This window comes from Lissotriton helveticus, chromosome 2_1, assembly GCF_964261635.1.
Source record: "Lissotriton helveticus chromosome 2_1, aLisHel1.1, whole genome shotgun sequence".
Classification (NCBI taxonomy): domain Eukaryota; kingdom Metazoa; phylum Chordata; class Amphibia; order Caudata; family Salamandridae; genus Lissotriton; species Lissotriton helveticus.
Window position 1 is genome coordinate 701,965,167 of NC_136059.1, and position 26,124 is coordinate 701,991,290.

The 26,124-nt window shown below is 42.0% G+C and overlaps 1 protein-coding gene across 1 annotated transcript in view; it reads right to left on the bottom strand.

Annotated features, from left to right (window-relative positions):
* PCSK1 (proprotein convertase subtilisin/kexin type 1) overlaps window positions 1-26,124 on the bottom strand; it is a 246,062-nt gene that overhangs the window by 161,337 nt on the left and 58,601 nt on the right. The window contains exon 2 of the mRNA XM_078675404.1: window positions 13,631-13,735. Within this exon, the coding sequence (XP_078531530.1) occupies window positions 13,631-13,735 (105 nt within the window). The remainder of the gene's footprint in view (window positions 1-13,630; window positions 13,736-26,124) is intronic.

A 26,124-nucleotide genomic window follows, 5' to 3' on the forward strand; every position in this document is an offset into this window, starting at 1 on the left:
ACAGTTTTGAAACGGTAGCCAAAGCTGTGTTACTACTCTTGTGATTCACTGCATGTGGGGCTGCCCAGCCACAGCAGAAACTGGAGCAGAATACGTGGTATTTGAAGGTCATGCAGGGGTATTCATGAGACCTCAATGGCTTTATGAAATATTTCTGGCTTCAATGGAATTCCAAAAGGAGCTTTTAAAAGAAATAAATGGTAATATGACTATCTATGATATATCTTACAATGACTATGAGATACACCATTCATCTCAATACTAAAATTAAGTACAAACAATTGATAAACAATAAGAAAAGGAATCAAAAGGAGAAACGGTGAAAGCGATTGAAACAGAAAATGTAAAAAAAATGTTGCCAGCTGGTATAAGATGGATCAAGAAGGGAGGGAGGAAAAATTAGTTGTATAATGGAAGAAGAGGCATGGGTGTCATAGTTGGAAGAAATATATGATAAGGAAGGAGGGAAAGAGCAAAGAGAGGAAAAATATATAATTGAGAATAATACTTTGTTGCTGTTCACTGAGAAGAATGTTAAGGATACCATTAAATCACTAAGATTAACTAGAACTTCAGATCCAGATAATTTATCTGCCGTCAGAATGAAAACAAATATGGGTTAGTGGGTTAAATTTTATCAGCTTGTGGTTCATGGAATATTACTTACAAGTCTATTACTAGAAAATTGGAAGGGCACAGTTATAAGACTCGTTTTTAAGAAGGATGATGCAAAAAACCCCACGAACTACAGAATGATCAACTTACTTGGTGTAGGGGAAAAAGCGTTCTCTAAAATAATTTTGGGTGAGCCAAATGAATTAGAAACAAATAACATGATTTCCATAGATTAGTGGGTTTAAGGAAGGACACTCCACAATGGACCATTGATTTAGCTTATGGACATTGGCGCACAAATCTGTGGAGTGCAGGGGTAATATGTTCTGCTGCTTCATGGATTTTCAAGTAGCATTTGACATGGTGGATCGGGAAACCTTATGGGAAACATTATTAAATGTATATATTCCAACTAGTGTTTGCCTTATTCTAAAGCAATTACATCAGCAGAACTGGGAACATGTAATTGTTGATATTGAAGAAAGGCTAACACAGAAAATACAAATTAATAATGGTTTGAGACAGGGTTGTATACTGGCACCTTTACCTTTTCCCCATTTTTAGCAGACCTATCTTCTGTGTTAGGTACATCACAGGGCATAGACCCTACAATGAGTGGGTAGCACATTGAATACCTTCTATATGTGGACGATTTAGTCATTTTAGATGTGACTGAGATAGGTCTTCAGAGGAAGCTAGATACTTTTAGAGCATTTTTCACGAAGAAAAAATTGATAGTGAATGTAAATAAGACCAAAGTGTGAACATTTGAGAGAAGATCTGAAAAGTCAGTAAGGTATTACTGCCATTTAGGATCCACTAAAATAGAGAAAGAAAATAGATGTAAATATTTAGGGGTATGGTTTGAGGAGAAATTACAGTGAAAGCAACACATTGAATCACTTGAATCAAAAGCATGCTCTTTTTAAAGATTATGGTGGGACGACCTTGAGACGAGTCCTGACAGTTTGTACTGCTAAGATTCTTCCACAATCTCAATATGGATTTGAATTCAAGTCTTAGTGGTAAACATGACTGGGAAAAGGTAGAGGAGAAGTGCATAAAGAGGTTATTTTTGTTACCAAATTCATCGACGGTCCAGGCCATCAGAATGTAATTAAATGTAATTGCTTGGAGCTAATTCGTATTGGCAGAGGTGGTGAGATCTTGGTTACGTTTGTAAAGTGGGGAATAACCAAATCTCTAACCTCTGCAAGCAGGAGATTATACTGAGCAAGTAAAAGTGGAAAAGGGAGTTTGAAAAAATCGGGATGATATTTGCTGGGGATTGGGAATAAATGTAGAAGGCCAAAACTTACAAATATCCATCTCAAAGGCAGAACTCAGTGTAATAAAAAAAAAGCATACAAGAGAACATGACTTCAGGTATTTAAGTGGTACGTCATCAACCAGATTCATGTTGTCATCTTGAAAGAGAGAGGAATGATTTCCCTATAAAGATACCTTACAGTAAGAAATTGGGCTGTTGGTTGATGGAGGTGTGAGCCCTGGTCAGGCAGCAACAATAATCCTCGTCAGAGTGAGGCACAAGTCACTCCTAAATTAACCTGTGCTCAACCCTCTGGTAGCTTGGCACAGAAAAGTCAAGCTTAACTTCAAGGCAATGTGTATTTGTGCAGCACTTCAAACAGTAATAAAGTGAAAACAACATACAAAAAGGATCTCATGCCAAAGTAGAAAAGTAGAACCTTCTTTGATACATAAAGTAAGACCAAAACAGCAAAAATCCAATCAGAAGAGCTGTAGAATTGCAATTTTAAAGATTTTATCGAAAATAGTGCCAAAAGGTACAAAGCACCAACCGTTGATATCTGGTCGCGTGAGACCGGGACAAAGTCACAAGTCTAGGCCAGCTGCGATGGAGCATGGGCTGGCTACTGGGACCCAGTTAGGCCCTTTGAGCAAAGCACCTTAAATCATGCTTTGCAGAGCATTGCGAAGATCTGCATCATAGATTCATCATGCTGCCAAAGCGATACATCAGTTCCGAGATGCAGCAAGGCTGCAGTGTTGTAAAGGATCCCGTCAATGGGGCTTGAAATGCAAAGACTGGCACTGAGGATGCGGCCTGCAGTCAGGATGGTACGTCTGTTCAGAAGGGCGGTGAGACTGCGATACAGTGTCTGGCATCGTCGTCGAGGCTGCCATCAAAGAGGGATGCAAGGGACTGCAACCGAGGGCTCTTCATGCAGTGGCTGTTCTGATGGGCCCAATCCATGTAGCAACGCAGGTCTTTGAGATGGGCACAATTCATGTAGCAGAGGTCAGTTTTGCTAGATCTATAGAGGTTGGCAGAGCACCTTAAGCCCGCCTGCACCGGTCCATGACTGGTGTTGCACTACTGGGAAGGGTAAAGTCACAGATGGCTGATTTCAGGTGAAGGTTCAAGGTTGTAGGAAGCTTGTTTCGTCCCTAAGGCTTCAGATCTGAAAGCCAGACAACTAGCACTTGGAGTCACTCTAGGTTCTTGGTTCAAGAGATGCTGGACCAGTCCTTCTCACCCAGGCAAGTGGGCAGCAGGTCAGTCCAGCAGAGCAGCAGTCCTTCAGATAAGCTTCACCATAAGTTAGGGTTTTTTATTACAATTCCAGAGACCCCAAACATGAACTGGTCACCTGTTCCCATTTGGAAATTACACTTCTAAAATGTAGTAAGGTAACTCCAATGTTATCCTAAGGGAGAGGCAGGCCTTGCAGTAGTGAAAAATGAATAAAAGAGTTTTTCATTGCCAGGATATGCAAAACTTAAAAGTACACATCCTACTTTTTAAATAAAGTGCCCCCTGCCCTCTGAGCTGCCCTGGGTCTACCCTAGAGGTGGCCTACATGTATTAAAAAGGAAGATTTCGGCCAGACAAACGGTTTACCTTGCCATGTTGAAATGGCAGTTTAAAACTGCACACACACAGCCTCTAATGGCAGGTCTGAGACATGTTTAAAGTGCTACCTTAATTGGTGGCACAATCATCGCTGCAGACCCACTAGTGGCATTTAATTTACAGGCCTTGGACACCGGTAACACCACTTTAATATGGACTTACAACTAAATTAAAATGCCAACTGGTTATAAGTCAATCTAACATATTGTAAGGGGAGAGTGCAAACATGTTCACACTGGTTAGCAGGGGAAGTGATTTCAGAGTGCAAAAACTGGAGGTCTGAAGGCAAAATGCTGCAGGGGAAATCGCACCAAGAATGTCAGGCCCAACACTTACCAAAAACTTCCTTTAGAAAGGAGCTGTTAAAATTTAGAATCAGACATATTACAGGAGGGAAACAGTGAAAAATGACAATGGAAAATGTTCTTGTGGGTTAAATGGGATGTGTGATTGCCTGCACATTCTTCTAGATTGTTGTTAAACTTGGCATCTTTGGTGAGGTTTCCCTTGCCTCTTGGCTTACACCTCCTGTATTTTTGATGATGTAATGGATTTTGTTTTTGCTAGCTTAGATGCTTTGGGCACTTTGCCACTGTTGATCAGTGTCAAAGTGCAAGTGCTCCCTGTGTAAATTGTTATTACAATTAGTTCTCCCTGATTGGAGTATTTGATTTACTGGTAAGTCCCTGGTAAAGTGCACTGAGTGTGCCAAGGCATGTAAATCAAATGCCACTAGTGGGCCTGCAGCACTAATTGTGCCATCCAAAAGTCCTTAAAATGTATTTCAGACCTGCCACTGCAGTGTCTGCGCGCAGTTTATACTGCCATTTTGACCTGGCATATACTGCCATTTTGACCTGGCAAGTGCACTCACTTGCCGGGCCCTAACCTTCCCTTTTCTTATTTATAAGACACCCCTCATGTAAGCCCAAGGAACCCCCATGGTCAGGGTGCTGTGTATCTGAAAGGCAGGACATGTACTGGTGTGTGTCTGTTATGTCCTGATAGTGAAATACTGTCAATTTGGTTTTTCACTATTGAAAGGCTATCTGTCCCATAGGATAGAATAGGAGATACTGTAACATCCTACAAGTATTACTTCCCATAGGGACAAGATAGAGGAATACATTCTAGGCTCTCTGAACACAAAATTTAATAACACATATTTTAGTAAAGATTGGTTTTAAATTGTGTGTTTGAAAATGCCACTTATAGAATGTAGGCCTTTTCTTGTTTAACCATTCTGTGTGCCTCTGCCTGTTTGTGGATTGACTGACTGGTTTTGGAGTGACAGGGACTGGGGACGAACAAAGCAAAACCAAAGGAGATGATGGACAGAGTGTTGAACATTGCAAGCACTCACCCCCAGTCAACTGATCTGGAACTGGAACTTTGATATGAACCTGCTTGAAGAAGAATCTTCAAGAGCCGGTGTGTGCTGGCCTCATGCTCTGAAGTCTCAGGGACACAACAACTCCACCCCAGCTCCCCTGAACTCTATTGCCAAGAGTTCTAACCTGCCAGGAGGTGCCTATCCCAGTTTTGGGCCTATGGGGGCTGTTTCTGCTGTTGGGAGCTTGAAGAAACCTAAGGGAAGAAAGAAAACCTGTCTCCAACGCCGTCAGTAACGCCACAACCGACACCAATCCCAGGGGCCCAGCTTGTGAAGTGCACGACTCACTGTCCAACCTGCACCGCAGCTCCGACATCTTCTGACACCTGCTGATGCCTGCAGTTATCTGCATTCCTGACGCTAGCGCTCGCACCGCCTCTGTCAGCACCAGTGCCTGCATCCTGTTATCGCAGCACCAATAACCACTGAGGGTGAATCCACGAACTCACCGACTTTGCATCATCACTGGAACCAACGACTCACTGCCGGCACAACCAACTTCCCCTGTCCTAGATTCAACACGTCACCTCCTCGTGGACACGATGCCTTACCTCACCCATGGCAGCCAGGAAGAAAACCTCAACCTAGGCACTGACACGTCACCTCTACAACACTGTGCATCTTCTTAGACTTTGTTTCCAAGGTGATGCTTTTTTGGTGGTCCGTGTGACTCCGTGCCCGACGCCGCGCAACTGGCAGACGGCACCGTATTTTGGCTTTATTGCTGTCACGACGTTGCAATAGCCCCAGGTGGAGCTTTTTATTTTCTACATGCTTTATTTTTGCAATAACTGTTCTAAAGTCATATCTCATTACCTCTATGTTGGATTTTTATTGTTTTGTTTGTTTAGATAACGATACTTCATTTTTCTAAACTGGTGTGGTGTGGTGTCCATTTGTTGTGTTATCACTGTATTTCTGTGTGTTTTTTTGCACATTGCCTTTGGGATAAGCCTGTCTGCTCGTATCAAGCTACCAAGGGAATGAGCAGGGTTTATCTAAAGAGTTTATCCCCCTTACCCTGACTAGAAGCAAGTGTCCCTACTTGGACAAAGATACCTCCCTCTGCCAACTAGAGACTCCCATTTTAAACAATTGTCAAAAACTGTTGATGTTTCGTAAAGTATTTTTAAGACCAACTTTTATTAAATATGGTGTTTTAGAACCTTGGCAAATAGTCGAGCTCTTAACTGATGTGAAATACCTGAATGCATCATCAGCAATAAAAAGATTTTCGATACTAGTAAATAAGTTCTTAAAAGGATCTTAACAACGAGCTGCTTATAAATGGTATGAAAATTATGTGCAACAAGAAGAGTATTTGTTTTAGTGTAGGATGGTTCCCCTGTTTATATAGATTGTAAAGTGTAAAATATTAAGGAATGTTTCAGTATGTTTTTATGTGGTTTAGTTGAAAGACCAAGGTCTAAATAAACTTCTTTTTTGATTGACTGACTGACCTGATGGAAACGAGCAATCATTAGCGCTGGATTGGTGGTTTTACAACCTCATTTAGAGTTCTAAAGGACAGCCCAAATACAAAGGAGTGTGGGAGCACCTTTAGTCTATGCCATTTGGGCCCTATCAGTTGAAGTGGGGTGCGAGGAGCAGGGTCAAGCCACACTGCTCTGAGTTTTACTGAAAACGTGTGTGTCTACACAGTGGCTTGGCCATATATTCATGCAACACTGCGCTCATCGCACTGCTGTACACACTGGGCTGTCTGACACACCGCAGGGTATTCAACTTTTTAACTTTTCCTCTAACATCATCAGCTGTAAACACCACGAGACTAATTACAATGTTTGGCAATATTGACAACTCCACATGGAGAAGTGAACCGAGCCCAGCATCGCGCCTGACACCGAGCATTTAACTCGCGAGGGAGCAGATGCTGAATGTCTTTCTCCACCAGCGCTGTAATCAAGTATTCTGGGGCTGAAATGATTGGCAGTCCAGTGCAGCATTTCACACAGCGAATACTATTGTGTTGCTACCGCTGACGCAGCAAGCACATGCTGCTACTGTTTTCGCAGACAGAAAGCAATGGTAAAAATAAAGTACTTTAACTGCCCGGAGTCTGTTTAAGCACTCGCTATTCTTAATGGGTGAAAAGGATAGCTTTTCTCTGTGTCTGTTCGATACAAAGCAGTGCTTAATTTGTAGAAAAAATAAGTGCCAGGTTGCACTTCCCAATGTCCCTGCCAGGGTTGTAAATGGCATTACCAATACAACTACCAAGCATCACCTTCCTACAAGTGTGAAAAGTTCGACTTATCAAGGTCCCCAAAGCTATAATAATGGCTTGGGCGGTAGGTATTAGTCATTTTAATGAATATTAATTCATTAAAGAACTGTTGTGTGCACCTAAAAACAGTGCCACCATGTGGTAGAATATTATCAGTGCCAGTGTTGACAATTAAGTGCGAGTGCCAGGCACCAGATATCACCAGCTCAAATTAAGCACTGGTACAAAGAGAGGTGCATAATGACTAAAGAGGGTTAACAGAAAGGCAGACAGACAGCTGTGCTGCTGAGGGGACTAAGCTGCATTTCTCGCTTTGCATGTTCATAATATGGGGCAATTTAAGACCAAATTATCTTAATTGATTTTCTGTAACCTTGCGCTGCTTTCAGAGATTTAAAATGAGGAGAACTTTTGAGATTGTTCAAATTGTATGCATAAACATTCATTACTCTAGGACCTATGCTATTAGAGGAGGTGTGTTGTAGTTCCTTCTCTCTGTGTATGATTACCCCGGGTATTAGGGCTGTGAGTGAAGACAGAAGGAAAAGTAAGAAGTTACACAAGAGTTTGTAGAGAAAATGCTTCGTTAATACTGAATATGGAACCAATTCGTGGAAAAACGTGTCATATGTTAGCATACAAGAGCTGGCTCTATAAAAGATTTTCAGGAATTCAGCTGTGGTTTATTTAAATAAAGTTATTCTTCCCATGAATCATATGCATCTTGGCTAACCAACGTACGACCACTGCCAAATGTTCAGGCACACAATTGACTATTTAAATGGGTTGTGTTTAGATCTCTTGTATTCAAGTATATCTTTTGTGGACATCTGAAAATGAAGGCACCCTGGCATCCTGGGCCTACACTTGAAATCCCTATGTAAATGATTAGTGTAATCACTTTCGTTTTTGCAACGCTTTTGAGAAGAGAAACAAAAAATAACTGTTTGAACCTGAATCTGCCGAGAAGGCGTGAATGGGACAGGAGACACCTATAGCAATGCTTGAAACCCCATGCTGATGTCAGATTAGTAGATAAGCCAATGACCAATGATCACACAGGAACCATGGAGTCCATTCACAGGAGACCAGAATACACACACTGGAATGTTGATCTGACCAAACCGAACACACACACTTTTGTCAATCAACATTAAACACACGTTAGCTAAACCTGTATCTCTCTCTCCCACCTCCCTTCCTCCGTGTTACCTCGTCCCTCACTTGTTCTCCACAGCCAACTCCCTACCCAGTTTTTTTAACTGCATTAGCCCTCTGTCAAAAAAGTGTGTTAGCGCATATTACAAAAAAGTTCGTTTTGTGTAGCTTTTTATTTACTAATCCATCTCAGATTGGTAATAAAAAAAATAAAAAAAATGGCACTTCATTTTGTAGTGCTGCACATTTATCTTGGTGTACACCTACAAAATGAAGTGAGGGCTCCATTATAGCGCGTTTTTACATTATTTTCATGATTGGCTAAAAAATCATTGTCAAAGCTGAATGGTCTCGTAGGTGAAACCTATTGGCTTTGCCAATGCATGTTACAATTACCAGGAAAGTTAACTAAGTGAAAGGCAAAGGAAATAAATAGGCGCTTGTTTATTTTGCTTACGATTTTATGACACACGCAACAGAAGTATTTTCTGCAAGTAAATGAGGAAAACTGTGGACATTTTTATTGTCTGGGGATGCTATAAATTGCTAAACCTACTTTATTATCTTGTTTAAATATTGCCTTTTGATGTATTGATGAATCCTCTTTCACAGTACGACAGCGAGCAATGCATGCAGTCCAACATATACTGTGTTATTTTCATTTTGGTTAAAGCATCATGTTACCTACAAATCTTGGAGAATCTCACTGGATTGTGAAATTTGTATTTAATGTAACTTAGCAACCTGAGTAGCTGCAATGGCTTTATCTTTTGTATATGAAAGCACAGGACTGAAAACATGTTTGTAATAAAAATGGAGGAATATGGCATTCATCGATGCTACATACATTGTTTAATTATATATTTAGAAGGACGCAATAAATGGCAGTGCTGCATATGTATAGTTATTAAAAAACAGGGCAGGGATAGATGAGCATGCGGAGGGTATAGGATGTGACCTAGAAGCAGTCATTCCAAACAAAGCATTCGAATGGATATTGAAGTCTGCCACCATACGTTGTAACATTAATACTTGCCAAGAAGATATTAGGTATGTAATGGTTGTTAACTATCGACAAATTTATACAGCTATAAAATGGCTTTCCGCTATAAAATGGCTTTCCCCACAGGATGTCCTGCACACTATAATTCAATGTAATTCAACTCACGCCATGGTGCAGGGTGTTATACTCACTCACCTGGACGACTAGTGCAACTGTCGGTATCTAGGTCTTTCTTCTTATCTGTGTTCATGCTTTCTACATATTCAGCTTGCCACAGTCTGCTTATCTTTAACTTCTCTTCACATTCCCATATTTCCTTTTATAACATCTCTTCATTTTCCTTGTTTAGGTCGAGCCTAACAGTGCGCATGCCTGCTCTGCAAGTATGATGTATCAACTCTGGGGGCTTAGACTACGCTGACCGCTTTCCATTTGTTCTGCTGTGTGCCTGTCTAATTTGCTGATTGGTGAAAGATTGCTCTTTGTCCCACCTTTGGATGTGTTTTACCTTTCGTGGTGACTGGCCCTGTTACATGCCCCATTACTTTAGGATCTATTTATCCATTGCTCGGCGCACTCTTTTTTTCATTGAATTGTCCCGTGCCATTTATCAGTTGCCAGTGGCCACTCTGGTTCACATTGCATTTTTCCGTCTATCTTTCCGCCCCATCGCTCGCCTTTGTGAGCAATCTACACAAGTGCTGAAGTGTCTGCTGCCTGGGCCATCCCCCAGTACTCTCGTCATTGTCTTTGTATCAAACAGTAAGAGTGCCCCCTTAATCTTTATGTGTGGCAGCCGTGAGCCTTTCTTTTGGTCTGCTTCCCACGCGCTTCATGTTTTTATCATCATGGCACCTTGTTCACGGATGCCGAGCTATGTCTGAAATTGAAAGGCAGGTAAGATCTCAGTAGAAAATGCTCGCTATCTTTCAGGATTATCTTTTTATTTGAAGGTTGTCGTGATATAAATAACTGCTTTCCCGAGTCTGTACGCCAAAAAATCCTTCAGCCTTGTAACCTGTGGTGCTTGCCTATCTTATCATCAGACTATGACAACCACCGTAAATGTATATTGGTTGCAGGAAAATGTCCCACTGTGTAAAGGGGTTACCCATTAGGTGCCATACACACTCATTCATCTTATTAAAAAATCCACCGCAGCAAAAAGTTTATGTTCATTAAGGAAACCTGCGTAAATGTCACATTGCACATAAGAGGAACTGTACGGAGCGGTAGAATGTAGAAGTTTTTTCTTAACCAAAAGATGGACCATGTGAGAGGAAATGAGAATGTATTTTCATGTGGTTTAAAACAGACGCCATGTTGTCAGTGCACACCACCTCCCCAATTCCACCGGCCGCCCTTATAGAAACAGAAGTCATAGTTGCAATGTCTTGTCCTTCGTCTTAGGTTTAGTAATACAGTTAAAGAAAAAGATAACAACTGGGAATGTCAGTATCTTCACGTCATTTTTCTTATTTTTTTCTAATAATTGACAGAAATTTTAAACAGATATAGAGTACTTTCAAATAAACAGATATGTATTTATTAGAAATCTCATCTCACTTGTGCGTAGCATTGTTAAAATTGACCTGTAACGTCCAAAGTAGAGGCAGAACTGGGAAGACGCTGTATGTTATGTGGGTCATTGCATGGAATTATTTTTGGGGGGGAAGTAGGGAAGGGGAGTAGCACCTAGGGCTGTAGGCTTTGCTCTCTATATAGAGCCAGGGGCAACTGCAGGCATCCCATAGTGGAAATAAGATAAAGAAGATACTCCACCCGCTTCCAGAACTTAGCGGAATTTGACTGAGTTCATCTGTAACTCAGGGGAATTCTGCAAAGTGAAACTCTGCAAGCTCCACCCACCCCTAGTAATAAAAGTTTTGCCATTTTCATCACTTTTGAAATTAGTTTCAATTTGACAAGAATTGAACTTGTGGAAAGGGTCACATAGCTACTCAGGTTATCCATATTGTTACAACAAATATTTAACTAATTACATAAGAGAATTTCATTCTTCAAAATTGTGCAGTTACCTGTGCACCATAAAAGCATTTCTCTGTGACACTGGCAATACTTTTTAGTATTATGGGATGAGACAAATCTTCAAGATACGAAAATTGGGAGGAACATTAAGAAACACTGTATTAAATACATGAACTTCTGAAAAGAGTATAGTTAGTAAACCAAATGTTTATAATGACAACCTTTTATGATGTATTCATTGAGCACTTTTTAGGAACATCTTTTGCATGGGTGCGTTGATCAGTGGCTAATGGTGGTTGCTTTTCTTGCTCAAAGCACGCAATTAGTTGTGTAATGAGGATAAAAGCAAGTAATAGTTGGTTTTACTCCACACACATTGGCAAATAAAGCTGTTGGTACATTGTCCACCATTCCACTATTTTGCCCTGGAACTGCCATGACTCCCATTTTTGTTTCATTTCTGCAGTGTAACACTTTGCTGGACATATCAGGCCTAGTCATGAAGTTAAATATACATGTGTGTCTTTAATCATATGTACATGTACTACTACACGGCGGTGTAACTCTACAATTTGCAAGGTGCAGATTTATATCTCCATCACCTACAATAGGATTTGCATGTGCATAGTTACTTCAAATGGAACATGCATGATGGGGATCTAGGCCGCTTCTTTTCCTATTGGAAAGCATAAGAACATTTATTGAAGTGTATTGTTCTTTAAAAAAACATATTTTCATGTAGAATACAAATGTAAATTGTTACAATATTTATTAGCCAACAATCAATCAATTATAATGTTACAGCACATTAACCCATTAAATGTGTATTAAATAATGAATACATTTAAATATATTAACTATTTATAAATCATTTTTAACCAATAGTTACACAACCATTTTTATTTTTAGTTAGTATGTTGTAACTGTATTGTTTCTTGTTTGAGTGTTTGGTTTCTGATCTAGGTTCAAATAGCACCAATGGACCCCCAAAGTCTTGTTTTCCCTTCCATAATCATTGAGATTGTACTATACTTATTCTCATACTGTTTTCATGGTTCACAGATTTACTACTGTTGCTTGTTCTTGATGCCTAATAACTCCAGGGCCAGTGTCACTGGGAGAACAGTCTCTGGTTCTCCATGTCCCATTTCCAAGTGTCTACCTTTCACCATGTCTCCCAAGAGCTATTGGGACATCCCTACTTCCAAAGCTCCATGATCTCAGAATCCATGTCCCCCACATTGTCTCAGCTTTCCTGAGAATGAAACAAACTTTCTCCTTTATCTGTGTTTCTGAGATTCACATTCAGCATAATTATCCATATGGGAAATAGCGGTGCTTGTACTGATGAGCCTGTCCCATTTAGAGTGGTGTCAAGAAGTGGAAACAGTTTATAGTGATCACAGAATTGGTCACAGAATTTGATCAGTAGGTGGATGGCGTGATCTGGTGGCCCAGTCAATCAATCACACTGAATATGTTTATTTCCTGTGGTCTGCTGGGAAATGCCTATCTCTACTCAAAATGCAATACCTGGTTGTGATTCCTTGTAATGGATCTCCTGGTGTATTTAACTCCCAGGAGAGTTGCACCTACACCTTGCAGTTCCTATGTAAACCAAAATCAGATTTTCCTATTGCATCTGATATGACATTCGATGTGGTGTGCCTTCCGGCACCTGCACCATACACCTTTTTCGTCCTTTTCCTATCAGTTTCTTCAGACGAGGTCACCTCTGGATCGAGTCTGATGAAGATATTTTAATATATGGTGTGATGTGGTGCTGTGTGATGTGGAATTGGTTGGAGAGACGATGATTTGTTGTCTAGTGTAATCTGGTTTTAATACAGTGTCAAATATGATGTTTGCTGGTGTGAAGGGGTTTTTAAGGTGTTATCTGCTGGCACATGTATGGAGAGATAGTGGTGTCAAGTGATGGTCGCATGATTAGAGGTGAAATGGCGTAGGGGTGTGCTGGAATGTGATAGGATGATTGAAGAAAGACTGGTTTTGTGTTAGTTAGTGTGGTGTGGGATAATGGTGTACGATATGGTGCGGTGGGATGGTTCCTTGATAATCTATGTAATACCTAGTGTGAGATTGTTCCGTTCTCCATAAGACAACACAAAAATATATAATAATGATCACCAATCTGCAGTATTTACAACAATAATTTATCAAGATTGTGTTTCAAAAAGGTGCAATACTCAGCTCATTACTTTTTCTTCCCAATAAAAAAACAAAAAATTAAATTTTTAAAACCATTAGCATTTTTCACATAACCTCGTTTAGGTTCCACATAATATGTGTAGGAGTAATACTTACACGCTCATCATCTGACAACCTCTTTGTTACATGAATTGCACTTCTTTTTGATCTTCTCGGGTGACTATTATGTCTGAATAAATAGTGATTTTCAAGTGATCCAATCTGAAAAAAAGAGAAAATGTAAACAGTAACTGTAAAGAGTAATGTCCATTAAAAAGGTCACTGTCAGCGTTTATGAATTTAATTATAATCTCACGTATACCCTTTTCAGAAGCACTCCAGAAAGTGTTATATGTCAAGATACAGGAAATATTTTCTGACATAAATATCATGCCCTAAACATTGTTTACAAAACGATTGCGATATTGGATGTAAAAATTATATTACTTACCTTAATGAAGTGATATTTTGGAAAGTACATTTAGGATTGAATAATGATGGCAGACGATATTCTGATATTTTATATTCTGGTAAAACAAGACATGGAAAATTCAATGCTTGAAATGAAAGTTTAGAAATTATGGATGACAGTAAATATGTGCATTTTGTGAAAGGTGCTCTTTGAAAACTAAAATCAATTCATGAATGTCAAACCTAGCATGCTGAAGAAACATTCAATTCCCCGGTGCCTAGTGATTACTGATTAGCAATTCTTCGCTGATGTTCATGAGTGTGGTTTCAGTGCTATGATGGGGCCATAATCCAGGCTGATAATCAATTGGTAGTCTATTCATCTTGTGGGGTACAAAGAACTGTGTGTTGACTGGCATTTCTAAGAATATATGCACAGGGCGGAGGAACCGAGAGGTCTAATGCTCACTCTTGTAGCTGGGTCATTGGTGGGATTTTTAGATAGCAAAAAGATGATGTAATGCTTGCGCCTGCAGGTGACTATCCATCATTAGGAGTTTTGTTGATGAGTGGTGTATAAATGGGGGAAATGATAAGTGGAGCAGTTCTAGCCATGCTGACGCAGCATATATCTCAATGCAAGAACATTCACATGAAGTTGGATTCACCCAGAATATGAATTGTCTGTATTTGAATATGGTGATCCAGACAATAAGATGTAGCTCTCTATATCAGGTCAAATGATTGCGCCACAACACAGTCAATTAGTACAATGCACAGCTAACATGATTTCCATTCTTCAAGCAATTAATATATTCATGCTATTTGTAGGCTCCTCATTTCAAAAGAACTCATAGTTACTGCATATTTAAAAGCAGTTTTTCTTCTGGAGAAAACTCATCTTCTTGGGCAACATCTCCCTACATATATCCACAACATGTTCTTCTGCAATTGTATTCTATTATAGTTTATGTTATTCTGCTTTGATATTCTAGGGAATATCTGTTAAGAATCCAGATATTTTTCATACCAGTTTCCAGATTAGGTCTTACAATTGTGTCTTGGGTGAAATTACTTTGTACTGCACACATCATAATATTTTCAAAGTGTTGGAAATGTCGAGAATTGTGAAGGATAAATTAGTGAATAGAGAGAACATGCGACTGAATCTTGTGAAAGGAATATCTTGGTTATTGACCATCAAATATGCCAACACTCCCATTTGTACCAAAGAAACAAAGGCATGGTCAAATATCTGGGCCTTTTTTAAAGCAAAGGTTTAATATTAGATAAATGGTGCACACTTTACCTGGAAACCGGTCCCAGGATGATTGTTTCCGGTCGAGGGAGGACCTGGCCTGGTAGTTCGGACTGGACTGTTCCCATGAGGAACAGGGTCAAGACTGATTTTCAAAAGCTGCCCCTTAATCACGTAGACCCTATTGCTCATCCTCGCGAAAATATGGAATGACTTGGAAAATTTGACAGAAGTCAAGGGGTCTTAAAGTCAAACTGAAGATGTCGTAGGCCCTAAAGAAGGCACAGATCTCGTTTATCCTCAGTTCAGCCTTATTTGGCTTGATACTTCCAGTCTTTTGAGGAATAGCTAAAAAGCCCAGATGTAGCCCCATCATCCTTTTAAGTAGGAACTTTATGAATTATTGTCCCTTTTAATTGCTCTTCTCTACTATCAATGGGTATTTGGAAAAATCTAATTTAACCTTGCTCATGGGGGTGACTGCAGCCGCTAGATATGTAAGAACACAGTTCATTCTGAGAATTACATTCTCTACTCTCCTAGCTTTTTCATTAAAGAATTACTAAATATGAAGGCCCTTATTAAAGGATCCAACTTCCTTAAAACCATCTGAGATGTTTTTATATGAATCCTAAAATGGACAGCACATGTGTGCTTGGATGATAGGAATGTGATAAAGTTAAAAATAAAACATATAGTGCACTACCCTAATTATGGTCTACATCCATATGCTGCCATCCTCTACACAAGAACTGCCATTTAAAACATCTATATCTGTTGGATTGGTGCAGCAGTGTGCAGTAACGTGTCTTAAAAAGTGACATATTGCGACCTTTCTTTGGGTCCTTCTCTAGATTATCAGATAAATGTTAATATTGGCTATCCCAAAAGCCATTTCAACCTAACTGACTAGGCAAACCAGATCTCTGGCATCAGTGTTTTGACGTTAGCCCTCAAGCGTTGGATCGAGTAAAGGCCTAAATGGTAAGAGTATAGAAGATGAAGCCTGATTGCTGGATATAAAAATTAATATGAGTGTATTTACCTATGATAATAAATCTATATAGCCAGCAGGCAAGTACCGGTAAAATCCAATGTTTATAGACACAGAAACAAAGCCATACAAAATTAAAAACCTGTGCTTTATAGCATTTCATTAATTTTACCGAATTAAATAAAATACTTATGTGAACACTGAGAGACAATTCCACATCATCCAGTAATATTCAGAATGAGAGATAATATCACCTCATGATATTATCACATTATTTTAGAATTTGCTTGTTGTACATGAGGCATAACATGTGGCAATGCAGAATGGAAAATGACTGAAGAAATTAGTGTGACCGCACCCGCATTACTTAGTAAGTGCCATTTCAATTAATTCCACCTTACTTCACCGGTACTTTTTCCGTTGTGCTTATGTACCTGGTTTGTGTCTATTGCTTCCACAGCCCGACTTTTCGCAGGCGTCCATTCCCTTGACCACTGGAGGAGAGCTTTAATTAATATTTGGTAAGCACTGTGAAGTGAACTACCCACCTCACGGTTTGGTACTTTTCACCAATTTTCAACATTGGCAGATTTCTACCCTATAGTTGTTATACTTTTAATCAACCTTATACAGCCAAGGTTAGTTGCCTTTTAACACCATTATATATGCGTTATTTTGAGCCTAAGGGCTCCTTGAACTAGCAGCCCCCGATCTACTGTGGACCAGTCTTGTGTGCCCGCGTAATCTTTCTATTTGAAGCGCTGTGTACACATAAGTGACACTTTGTGATGCATCAAGTTGTTACTGATGCTCACATGCGGCTTACTTTGCTTTTTCTCTTTCTAGGTATCATCCAGGAGCAGCTTCTATGTAACAGCTACAACCACATAGTGGGGACACAGGTCTCCTGATCCGCCCTGGATGAGATAAGAGGGTTCTCATTTGAACTTTTATGTATTTTACTCGCGTGCACTTCACTTTGTTTTTGGTCCTGACGAAGCGCCAATGACCTACGGGCGATAGAGGCGCGAAACATGTTGACCTTGACTAGTGACACCCAGGCATAGTGGGCCTTGTGGGGTCAGACATTTTTAAGCAGTACTTTTAACTGCCAAGGGTTACCTAGACAATCTTGTCGCTGCTTCCATACCCTTGATTTTATCACACTATCATGTTTGCACGTAATTGATTTACCCTCCCTTACCCTTCCCCACACACCTGCATGCAACATCCGGCTAATCCTCTAAAAGATCTCCGATAAAGTGACCCTTCGGGGACCCGTAGGGAATTGCAGCGCCGGCCCTACGAGGAGCAACATTGCCCGATGATGAAGCATGACATCCTCTGGGGTGTGTGAGGGCAGCAGAGGATGTAGTATGTCTTTCCCTCTCCCATCAGGGTATTTTTTACCTAGGATTACTTTTCCCCCTTCTTCCCTGTTTTTAATGTATGGGTGACTATTTGCACTCTGATACGTGGGTGACTTTTGCACCCTGGTATAGGAACTTTGTCCTCTTTTTGTGAACAGATTTGGTTTAGGAGCATGGACACTGGACCTTTATTGGCTCCTTGGTCCCCCCCCCCTCTCTTTTGTTGAATTGATTATGCAGGCTGTACGGCCGCGGGACCTACCCTATTTCCTTCCCTTTTCAAGTGGGCACACGAGACGGGTCCTTGGGGTCGTTGGGTGCTGACTTTATGTTAAGCCTTGAATTGGTAACTTCGGATAATTCCGGGGGATTAATTCTTTGCATTAAAATACGTGAGGACTTACATTACTGTCCTTGGTGTAGGCAATTTGGCTGTATTCTCTTAGTCCCCATTTTATGGCCTAAGCGTCAACTATATGTTGATGGTTGTGAATTTGGAAACATCCATATAGATTTAAGTTAATTTTCAAGGGGTGGTCCAGTCACGACATCAGGACATGTCACAAACGGGAAATTCCTACATAGATTGAAGTTAATTTTCGAGGTGTGGTCCAATCATGATACTAGGACCTGTCTCATACGGGAAGGACTGAACTAGTGAGGAGTAACTTAAACCGGATTAATTTTGTAGATTTGTGTGAACTCTTAATCATTACCGGCCTTGTTATTTTCCTTGACTATGAAACCAGTGCGCAGAAGCGAGGGAGCAGTGTGCACGGCTAATACGCATGCGCCGCTGCTGCGTTGTTTCGCACATGCGCAGTTAAACACTTCCTTGTGAGGCTTCACCGTAAAGAGTTACCGCCTCCCCTTTTTTCCACCCACCACCAGATCCATTTATTTAAACTCTGCATTTCGCCGCCTTTAATTCATTCTCGGCGAGCGTTTGGACAGGGGTAGGTGTACTAGAGGCTACACCCGCATTACTTAGTAAGTGCCATTTCAATTAATTCCACCTTACTTCACCGGTACTTTTTCCGTTGTGCTTATGTACCTGGTTTGTGTCTATTGCTTCCACAGCCCGACTTTTCGCAGGCGTCCATTCCCTTGACCACTGGAGGAGAGCTTTAATTAATATTTGGTAAGCACTGTGAAGTGAACTACCCACCTCACGGTTTGGTACTTTTCACCAATTTTCAACATTGGCAGATTTCTACCCTATAGTTGTTATACTTTTAATCAACCTTATACAGCCAAGGTTAGTTGCCTTTTAACACCATTATATATGCGTTATTTTGAGCCTAAGGGCTCCTTGAACTAGCAGCCCCCGATCTACTGTGGACCAGTCTTGTGTGCCCGCGTAATCTTTCTATTTGAAGCGCTGTGTACACATAAGTGACACTTTGTGATGCATCAAGTTGTTACTGATGCTCACATGCGGCTTACTTTGCTTTTTCTCTTTCTAGGTATCATCCAGGAGCAGCTTCTATGTAACAGCTACAACCACATAGTGGGGACACAGGTCTCCTGATCCGCCCTGGATGAGATAAGAGGGTTCTCATTTTAACTTTTATGTATTTTACTCACGTGCACTTCTCTTTGTTTTTGGTCCTGACGAAGCGCCAATGACCTACGGGCGATAGAGGCGCGAAACATGTTGACCTTGACTAGTGACACCCAGGCATAGTGGGCCTTGTGGGGTCAGACATTTTTAAGCAGTACTTTTAACTGCCAAGGGTTACCTAGACAATCTTGTCGCTGCTTCCATACCCTTGATTTTATCACACTATCATGTTTGCACGTAATTGATTTACCCTCCCTTACCCTTCCCCACACACCTGCATGCAACATCCGGCTAATCCTCTAAAAGATCTCCGATAAAGTGACCCTTCAGGGACCCGTAGGGAATTGCAGCGCCGGCCCTACGAGGAGCAACATTGCCCGATGATGAAGCATGACATCCTCTGGGGTGTGTGAGGGCAGCAGAGGATGTAGTATGTCTTTCCCTCTCCCATCAGGGTATTTTTTACCTAGGATTACTTTTCCCCCTTCTTCCCTGTTTTTAATGTATGGGTGACTATTTGCACTCTGATACGTGGGTGACTTTTGCACCCTGGTATAGGAACTTTGTCCTCTTTTTGTGAACACAACCGCACCAATTCCCTCAGATAACTCCAGAATTCAGGGCTGTACCTTGGGGACAAATTTCACCCGGATTGATTTGGTAAAATGCGTGCTGAAAAAACCTGGTTTTAGTAATATCACATGCAGATTGGCCATATTACTTGAAGTGCACATTTTGGAAATTTCTACTTGCTGGAAAGTTGGAATTATAAGAAAACTCCGAATGGAACTCTGAATTGCCAGTGCTTGTAACAGAAAGGCACCTATGAAGAAAAGCTTCTATCATATTCCAAAATAAATCGATTGATGAACTAAATTGTAGAAATCAAATGGTAATAGGATTTCAACATATACAAGACTGTCGCATCAAATTCTGGATGTAAAGGACAATTGCTACTAAGAAAAGATAATTTTATAAATATGGAAATCTGATACTTAGTTAAAGCTAAGGAATAGTTCTCAGAACTGTCAACCCTTGCAACACTGGGTGATCATTTTATTTAGAGGAAAGAACAATAATGTAGAAGTATTTGGCAAAAGTCTTTAGAACTATATAACTGAATACAGCGAAATGCAAATTGGTTCCTTATGTTCTTTATGCAGCTTGCCCATCATAAATTGTTTTTCTTTTAATTGATTCTTTGTTAGACCTTACTTGACAGCGAAGTTGGAGCCAAGCCTTATTGATCAACATATCAAGACCTTTAAACAGACGCTTCTGTGAGGGGCTCTGGTTACGTCCACCCATTCCCACAGGATGCGATTGGGCAGAAATTGTGTGTTTGAACTGAAAAAAGTGTTTGTATTGCACAGATTATACTCAGTACAATAGGCCTCGGTAGTTTAAGTTGACAAGGCAGTGATCAAGTCTATAAGCCAATTGGTTCGTTGGGACACATTATATCAGAAATCAGAACATTTTATTATGAAACTCTGTTTGCCAGGCTCTTGTAATCAAAACAATTCATAGTTTAGCCCTCCTCACTCATTGGTCTGTTGGACTATCATTCACATTATGTTTCTACCTATGACACCACATAGCATGAGGCAATGGGTCAGCCCATTTCTAACATTGCCTATAGGCTCACTTTGGCTCTCTGAGTGACGGAACTTCTCCTAATCAGATGCACATGTCCATCCCTGAATTATGAGTCACTGCACTTTACCATACAGTTAGATCCCTCTGCTTCTTTTGTTGGTATTCTTTGTTATAGGCCCCCTGGCCCAAAGACTAATTTCTGTCATAATCTATTCACATTACTAGAACCGTTTATCAGCTGGTCTAGTTTTACTCTCCTCGGTGACTTCAATTTTCATTTGGAATCACTCGAGGATAATAACACCAAAGCTCTACTCGAGGGTCTAACCTCCTGTGGGCTTAATCAACTTGTTGGAGGCCCCACTCACACTGCCGGACATACATTAGATTGCATCTTCTCAACTTCGATCCCTCTGTCCTGGTCCGATCATAGGGCAATTCCTTTCTTTCTCAATATGACTTCCTCTGGTTCTGATCAAACCAACAGGAAGGGATAGGTGAACAGAAGAAACTATAATAATATATCTAACACTACACTCTCCCCCTTTCTGGCTGATTTCCACCCTCTCTCTCTGCCTGATGTAAATGAAGCTGCCCTAGGCCTGTCAGCTGCTCTCTCCAACGCTGTGGACCTGCTAGCACCCCCTAAAAAGCATTATTCTGCCCGGAAAAGTCCCTCGTCACCCTGGTTCTCGGAACATCTTAGATTATTACGGCAGAAATGCAGACAGAAGGAGAGAGCCTGGTATGCCTGTCGCGACCCTCAGGGGAAAAATCTACATAAGTCTGCCCTGAGAGAATATAAAAAGGCCATAGCTGTAGAAAAGAAGAACTACTTCAGCAAGATCACTACCTCACTGAAATCATCTAGAGAGCTTTTTAAAATCATTGACACTCTATCAACACCTAAAGCTATCGAATCAGTGAATGAGTCGCAGGAGCTTTGGGATGATATTGCAAGCTTCTTCCTAACCAAAATCTCTGACATCTATGTTTGTCTTAAATCTCTCAATATAGAACTGGATGCCAATAGGGCTCTCCTGTCCCCTCCCTCCTCCGTCGTATACAATGAAACGACTGAAGTGGGCCCCTCGTCTAATTTCTTCAAATTTCCACATTTAACACTGGACGAATTGAATTGCCTCCTTGATTCCACCAAACCATGTTCGCCTCTTGACCCATGTCCTCTAAAGATCGTGAAGTCCTGCAGAGAGACTGTTCTTCCTCCTCTCCTGCAGGTCATGAACATGGCCATAGATGAGGGGTCTTTTCCAACCCCTTGGAAATCGGCAGTTGTCAAGCCCCTTCTAAAGAACCCTTCCCTAAATACGGAAGTTTTGAAAAACTTCCGGCCAATATCTCTGCTCCCAGCCCCGGCAAAAATACTCGAGGCCCATCTTAATTCTCACCTGACTACTCACTTAGAGACGATGGGTCTTCTTGACATTTCCCAGCATGGGTTTCGTGCTGCCCATAGCACCGAGTCTGCCCTCACTGTCGTAGTTAACAAAATCCGCTCCGAAGTAGACAGAGGGCAGACCGAATTATTAGTGCTACTTGATCTTACAGCAGCATTTGATACCCTATCCCCTTCAATCCTGGTAGACCGGCTGAAGGGGATAGGGGTAGGGGGAAGTGCCTTGAGTGTTCTATCTTCTTTCCTCTACCAGAGACAACAAAGGGTCCAGCTTGGTAGTTTTCTGTCTCCCTCCCAGGCCGTGCAATGTGGGGTTTCTCAGGGCTCCTCCCTGAGCCCCTTGTTATTTAACATCTACGTAACCCCACTTGCTGAGGTAAAAAGATCTTTTGGGTATCAAATCCTGTCCTATGCTGACGATACCCAGATTATCATTTCCACCACCTCACCGGCCAAAGAGGCGGCCTACAAATGTCGAACCTGTATGGAGGCAGTCTCGCAATGGATGGTGCGTAACTACTTAAAGCTCAACGGGGAGAAGACGGAGGTCCTAGTCTTTGGAGGAAACCATGACATCTGGTCCGAAGACTTGTGGCCCCTTTCTTTAGGAGACTGCCCTAAACCTACCAACTCGGCCAGGAACCTTGGTGTCCTCATAGACTCGGCCCTCTCCTTTGACCTTCAGGTCAACAGAACAGTATCCACCTGCTGCAATACCATCCGCATGCTGAAAAAGATCGCCCCCTACCTGTCATTTGACGCCCGCAAGCAGGCAACAGTCGCCCTGGTATTTTCCAGGCTCGACTATTGTAATGCGTTGTATGGGGGCATAAATAAGAAATCCCTCCATCGCCTTCAGATGGTCCAAAATTCTGCTGCTAGGATGGTCTTAAAGCTACCTAGGCTATCATCCGCAACTCAGGCCAGGAAGGATCTCCATTGGCTTCCCATGCATGCCAGGATTTCCTTCAAGCTCATTTGTTTGGCCCATAGGGCTGTGTTTGGCTCTGGCCCAGAAGGTATAAGGACTCTTGTCAGTCCTTATTCCCCTAAAAGATCCCTCCGTTCATCCTCAAGAAATCTGCTAGTCGTCCCCAGATTTAAAAAGGTGAAATGGGGTGGAAGAGCCTTCTCTACTCTGGCTCCCAAATTGTGGAGCAATCTCCTCCCTGAACTTTCCAACCAACCCTCTTTGGCCACTTTCCGGAAGCTTTTGAAGACTTGGCTTTTCTCTCAGGTCTACTATTAAATTTTTTCTGTATCAGTATATATGTTTATGTGTGGACTGCGCCTTGATGCCCATTGGGCTAAGTTTGCGCAATACAAATTAACTTTCATTCATTCATTCGTGTGCTTCAGTCCTATGGCGCGAATCAGTCCTTTCATTTTAAATTTTCTCATATTAGAAGCCCCTCTCAGTTCTTTCCCTCTTTATTCTTACTTTTACTTCTTTATTTTTTAGAAGCACCAACAATTCACAGACTGTGTTAGCGGGCTGCTTTGCAGTTCACTGCATTCTGCATGGCCACTGCTTCCAAGTCAAGTGGGCATCTTGGAATGGCCAATAGATCACTTCTAAGCCCATGTTATTGCTATTTCATCAATCCAATATGGTGCACACGTTACTTCTAAATGTGACACTTATTTTGGAACTATAAAATACAGAATGCACATTAATATATTACCTCTTTCACCTATTTGTTTTAGAAAGCATACGCCAGCCATGTGCTGCTACATTTTTTCTTATTTTCAATGTACATTCTTTTAGCTCATCTTGCTTATGCTGGTTGAGTAGCCTCTGGCCTCCTGGTCCCTGTGTCGCTCCCCCAGCTGGCACTGCCCAGCTCCTCGTGACCGCTGCCTAGTGCACCGCCCTTGAGGCTGCCAGTTCAGTCCCACTGACCACTAAGTGTACGTTAATTCACTAGTATTTAGCTCTTTTGCGCTTGCTTATTTTCAGTTGAACTTTTTTTCTTGAGTGCTAGTGTTTTCTTTGTGATTGGCCCATTTGCACCTGTGATTTTCTTTTTTCCCATATCTCCTCCAGTGCCTGTTGTTTTCACTGTAATCGGCCCATCTGTGCTTGTTTTATTGTAATTCTACTTGTATTTCCCCCACGGCTTGTGTCTTAATTTCGAGCTACCTGTTCCTGGCCATTGCCCGCTCCCACCATGTTTTCCCGCTCCCTCCATTTTTTTCTTCGATCGCCGCCTCCTGCCTCCAAGTCAGCCCCTCCCACCTCCCAGGACTACTAATGGAGGCCACTGCACGGCCGCACTGCTGGCGCGCCAAAATCATGCTTGTCTGCACCAGTCTGTGCCTGGACGCCATCCAGCATCAGAAAGCCTTGCCCCCTGCAGTTCCACAGATACTCTGCCACAGTCCTCGGTGCCATGAACCCCGGTTGCGACAACAACTGCTGTCTCCCATCGACTCGATGCACAATGGGAACTTTCACCTGCATCCACTGCCAGTTCAACTCCACCCCAGGACCTACCACCATTGCAGCAACCAGAACCATGCTATCCCCTAGTGGCTGAGACCTCCCCGGAACAACTCATCTGCCTCCTGAATAATGCCAGATTGCTCTGCAAACACATCATCAAAGTCTGTGACACCATCTCCACGCTCGCCCCCGATGTGACCTTCATTACAGATACCTGGCTCATCCCAACCTCTATCCAGACAGCACCACTGCAACACCCAGCGGCCACAAGATGAAACACAGTGACTGCCCCAACAGACACGCAGGTGGCATCGCCATCACATACAAAGAATCGATCACTTGCACCACCACTAATGACAAAACCACAATGGAAAGCATGAACCTCTAGCTCTGCACCGATGACGAAACCGCCATCAAAGGCTTCCTCACTTGGTGACCGCCAGCTCCACAAACTGATCTCAGCGACACAATCGCGGAATTCATCACCCCGCTCGCCATTGAATCCAAACACTATGTCTTCCTGGGAGACCTCAACTTTCACCTGGATGACCCCAATGACTTCACATCTGGATGACCCCACTGACATTAACTCCACCAACCTCCTTGAAAGACTGGACAACATCGTCCTAGAGCATCTTGTCACAGACCTCACGCACAAAGCAGGACACACATTGGACCTCATCTTCACATCCAGCATCAGACTCAGATACAGCCACAACACGGAACGTGGTCGGACTTCAATGTACACTTCACCCTCATTGGACCTCCCCTCACCACCCCATCTGCACACTGCCCCCTTCCACCGCTGGAACAAGGTCACTCATCACCAATTGATTGATGCCCTCAGCATCACAAAGCCCGTCACCACCAAATTGAACCAGGCATTAGTGAACTTCAACACCTGATTCAGAAGTGCTGCCGACCAAGTCACTCTCACCAAACTAGACAAAATGCACAGATCCTCCAAACGAGCCAGCTGGTATGCCCTGGAACTCTGAATGTCGAAGCACAGATGCAAACAACTGAAAAGAGGATGGCATACCAGCAGACACATTACCAACCAAGCCACGTTCAAGAGGGCCCTAAATATCTACCACCCTCAGATCAAAGCAGCAAAAAAAGAGGCCCTGACACACCAGATTCAGACCAGCTCCAACCACATGAAGGAACTCTTCACCAGTGTATTGTCAGAGAGTTGACCTGCGCATCAGCCTCCGAAAACTCGACCGCCTCCTCACAGGAACTCTGCAAAGCCCTGGCCGACCTCTTTTACAAAAAGATAGCATTGATTAAGATAGCTTCGATCCCCAACCTACTGACCTCCCTAGCATCCCATCAACCACCACTGCCACCCACCCGCTCACCGAATGCTAACGACTAAGCACACCCAATATAATTCCTCTAATGAACTCCATCCACTCTGGAGCAACCACCGACCCATGCCCCCCATGACTTTATAACCTTGGCTGAGACGAGATCAGCCACCAGCTCACCACCATCCTCAATGCCTCTAGCACCAGAGCAATCTTACGCGATGCCTGGAAACATGCAG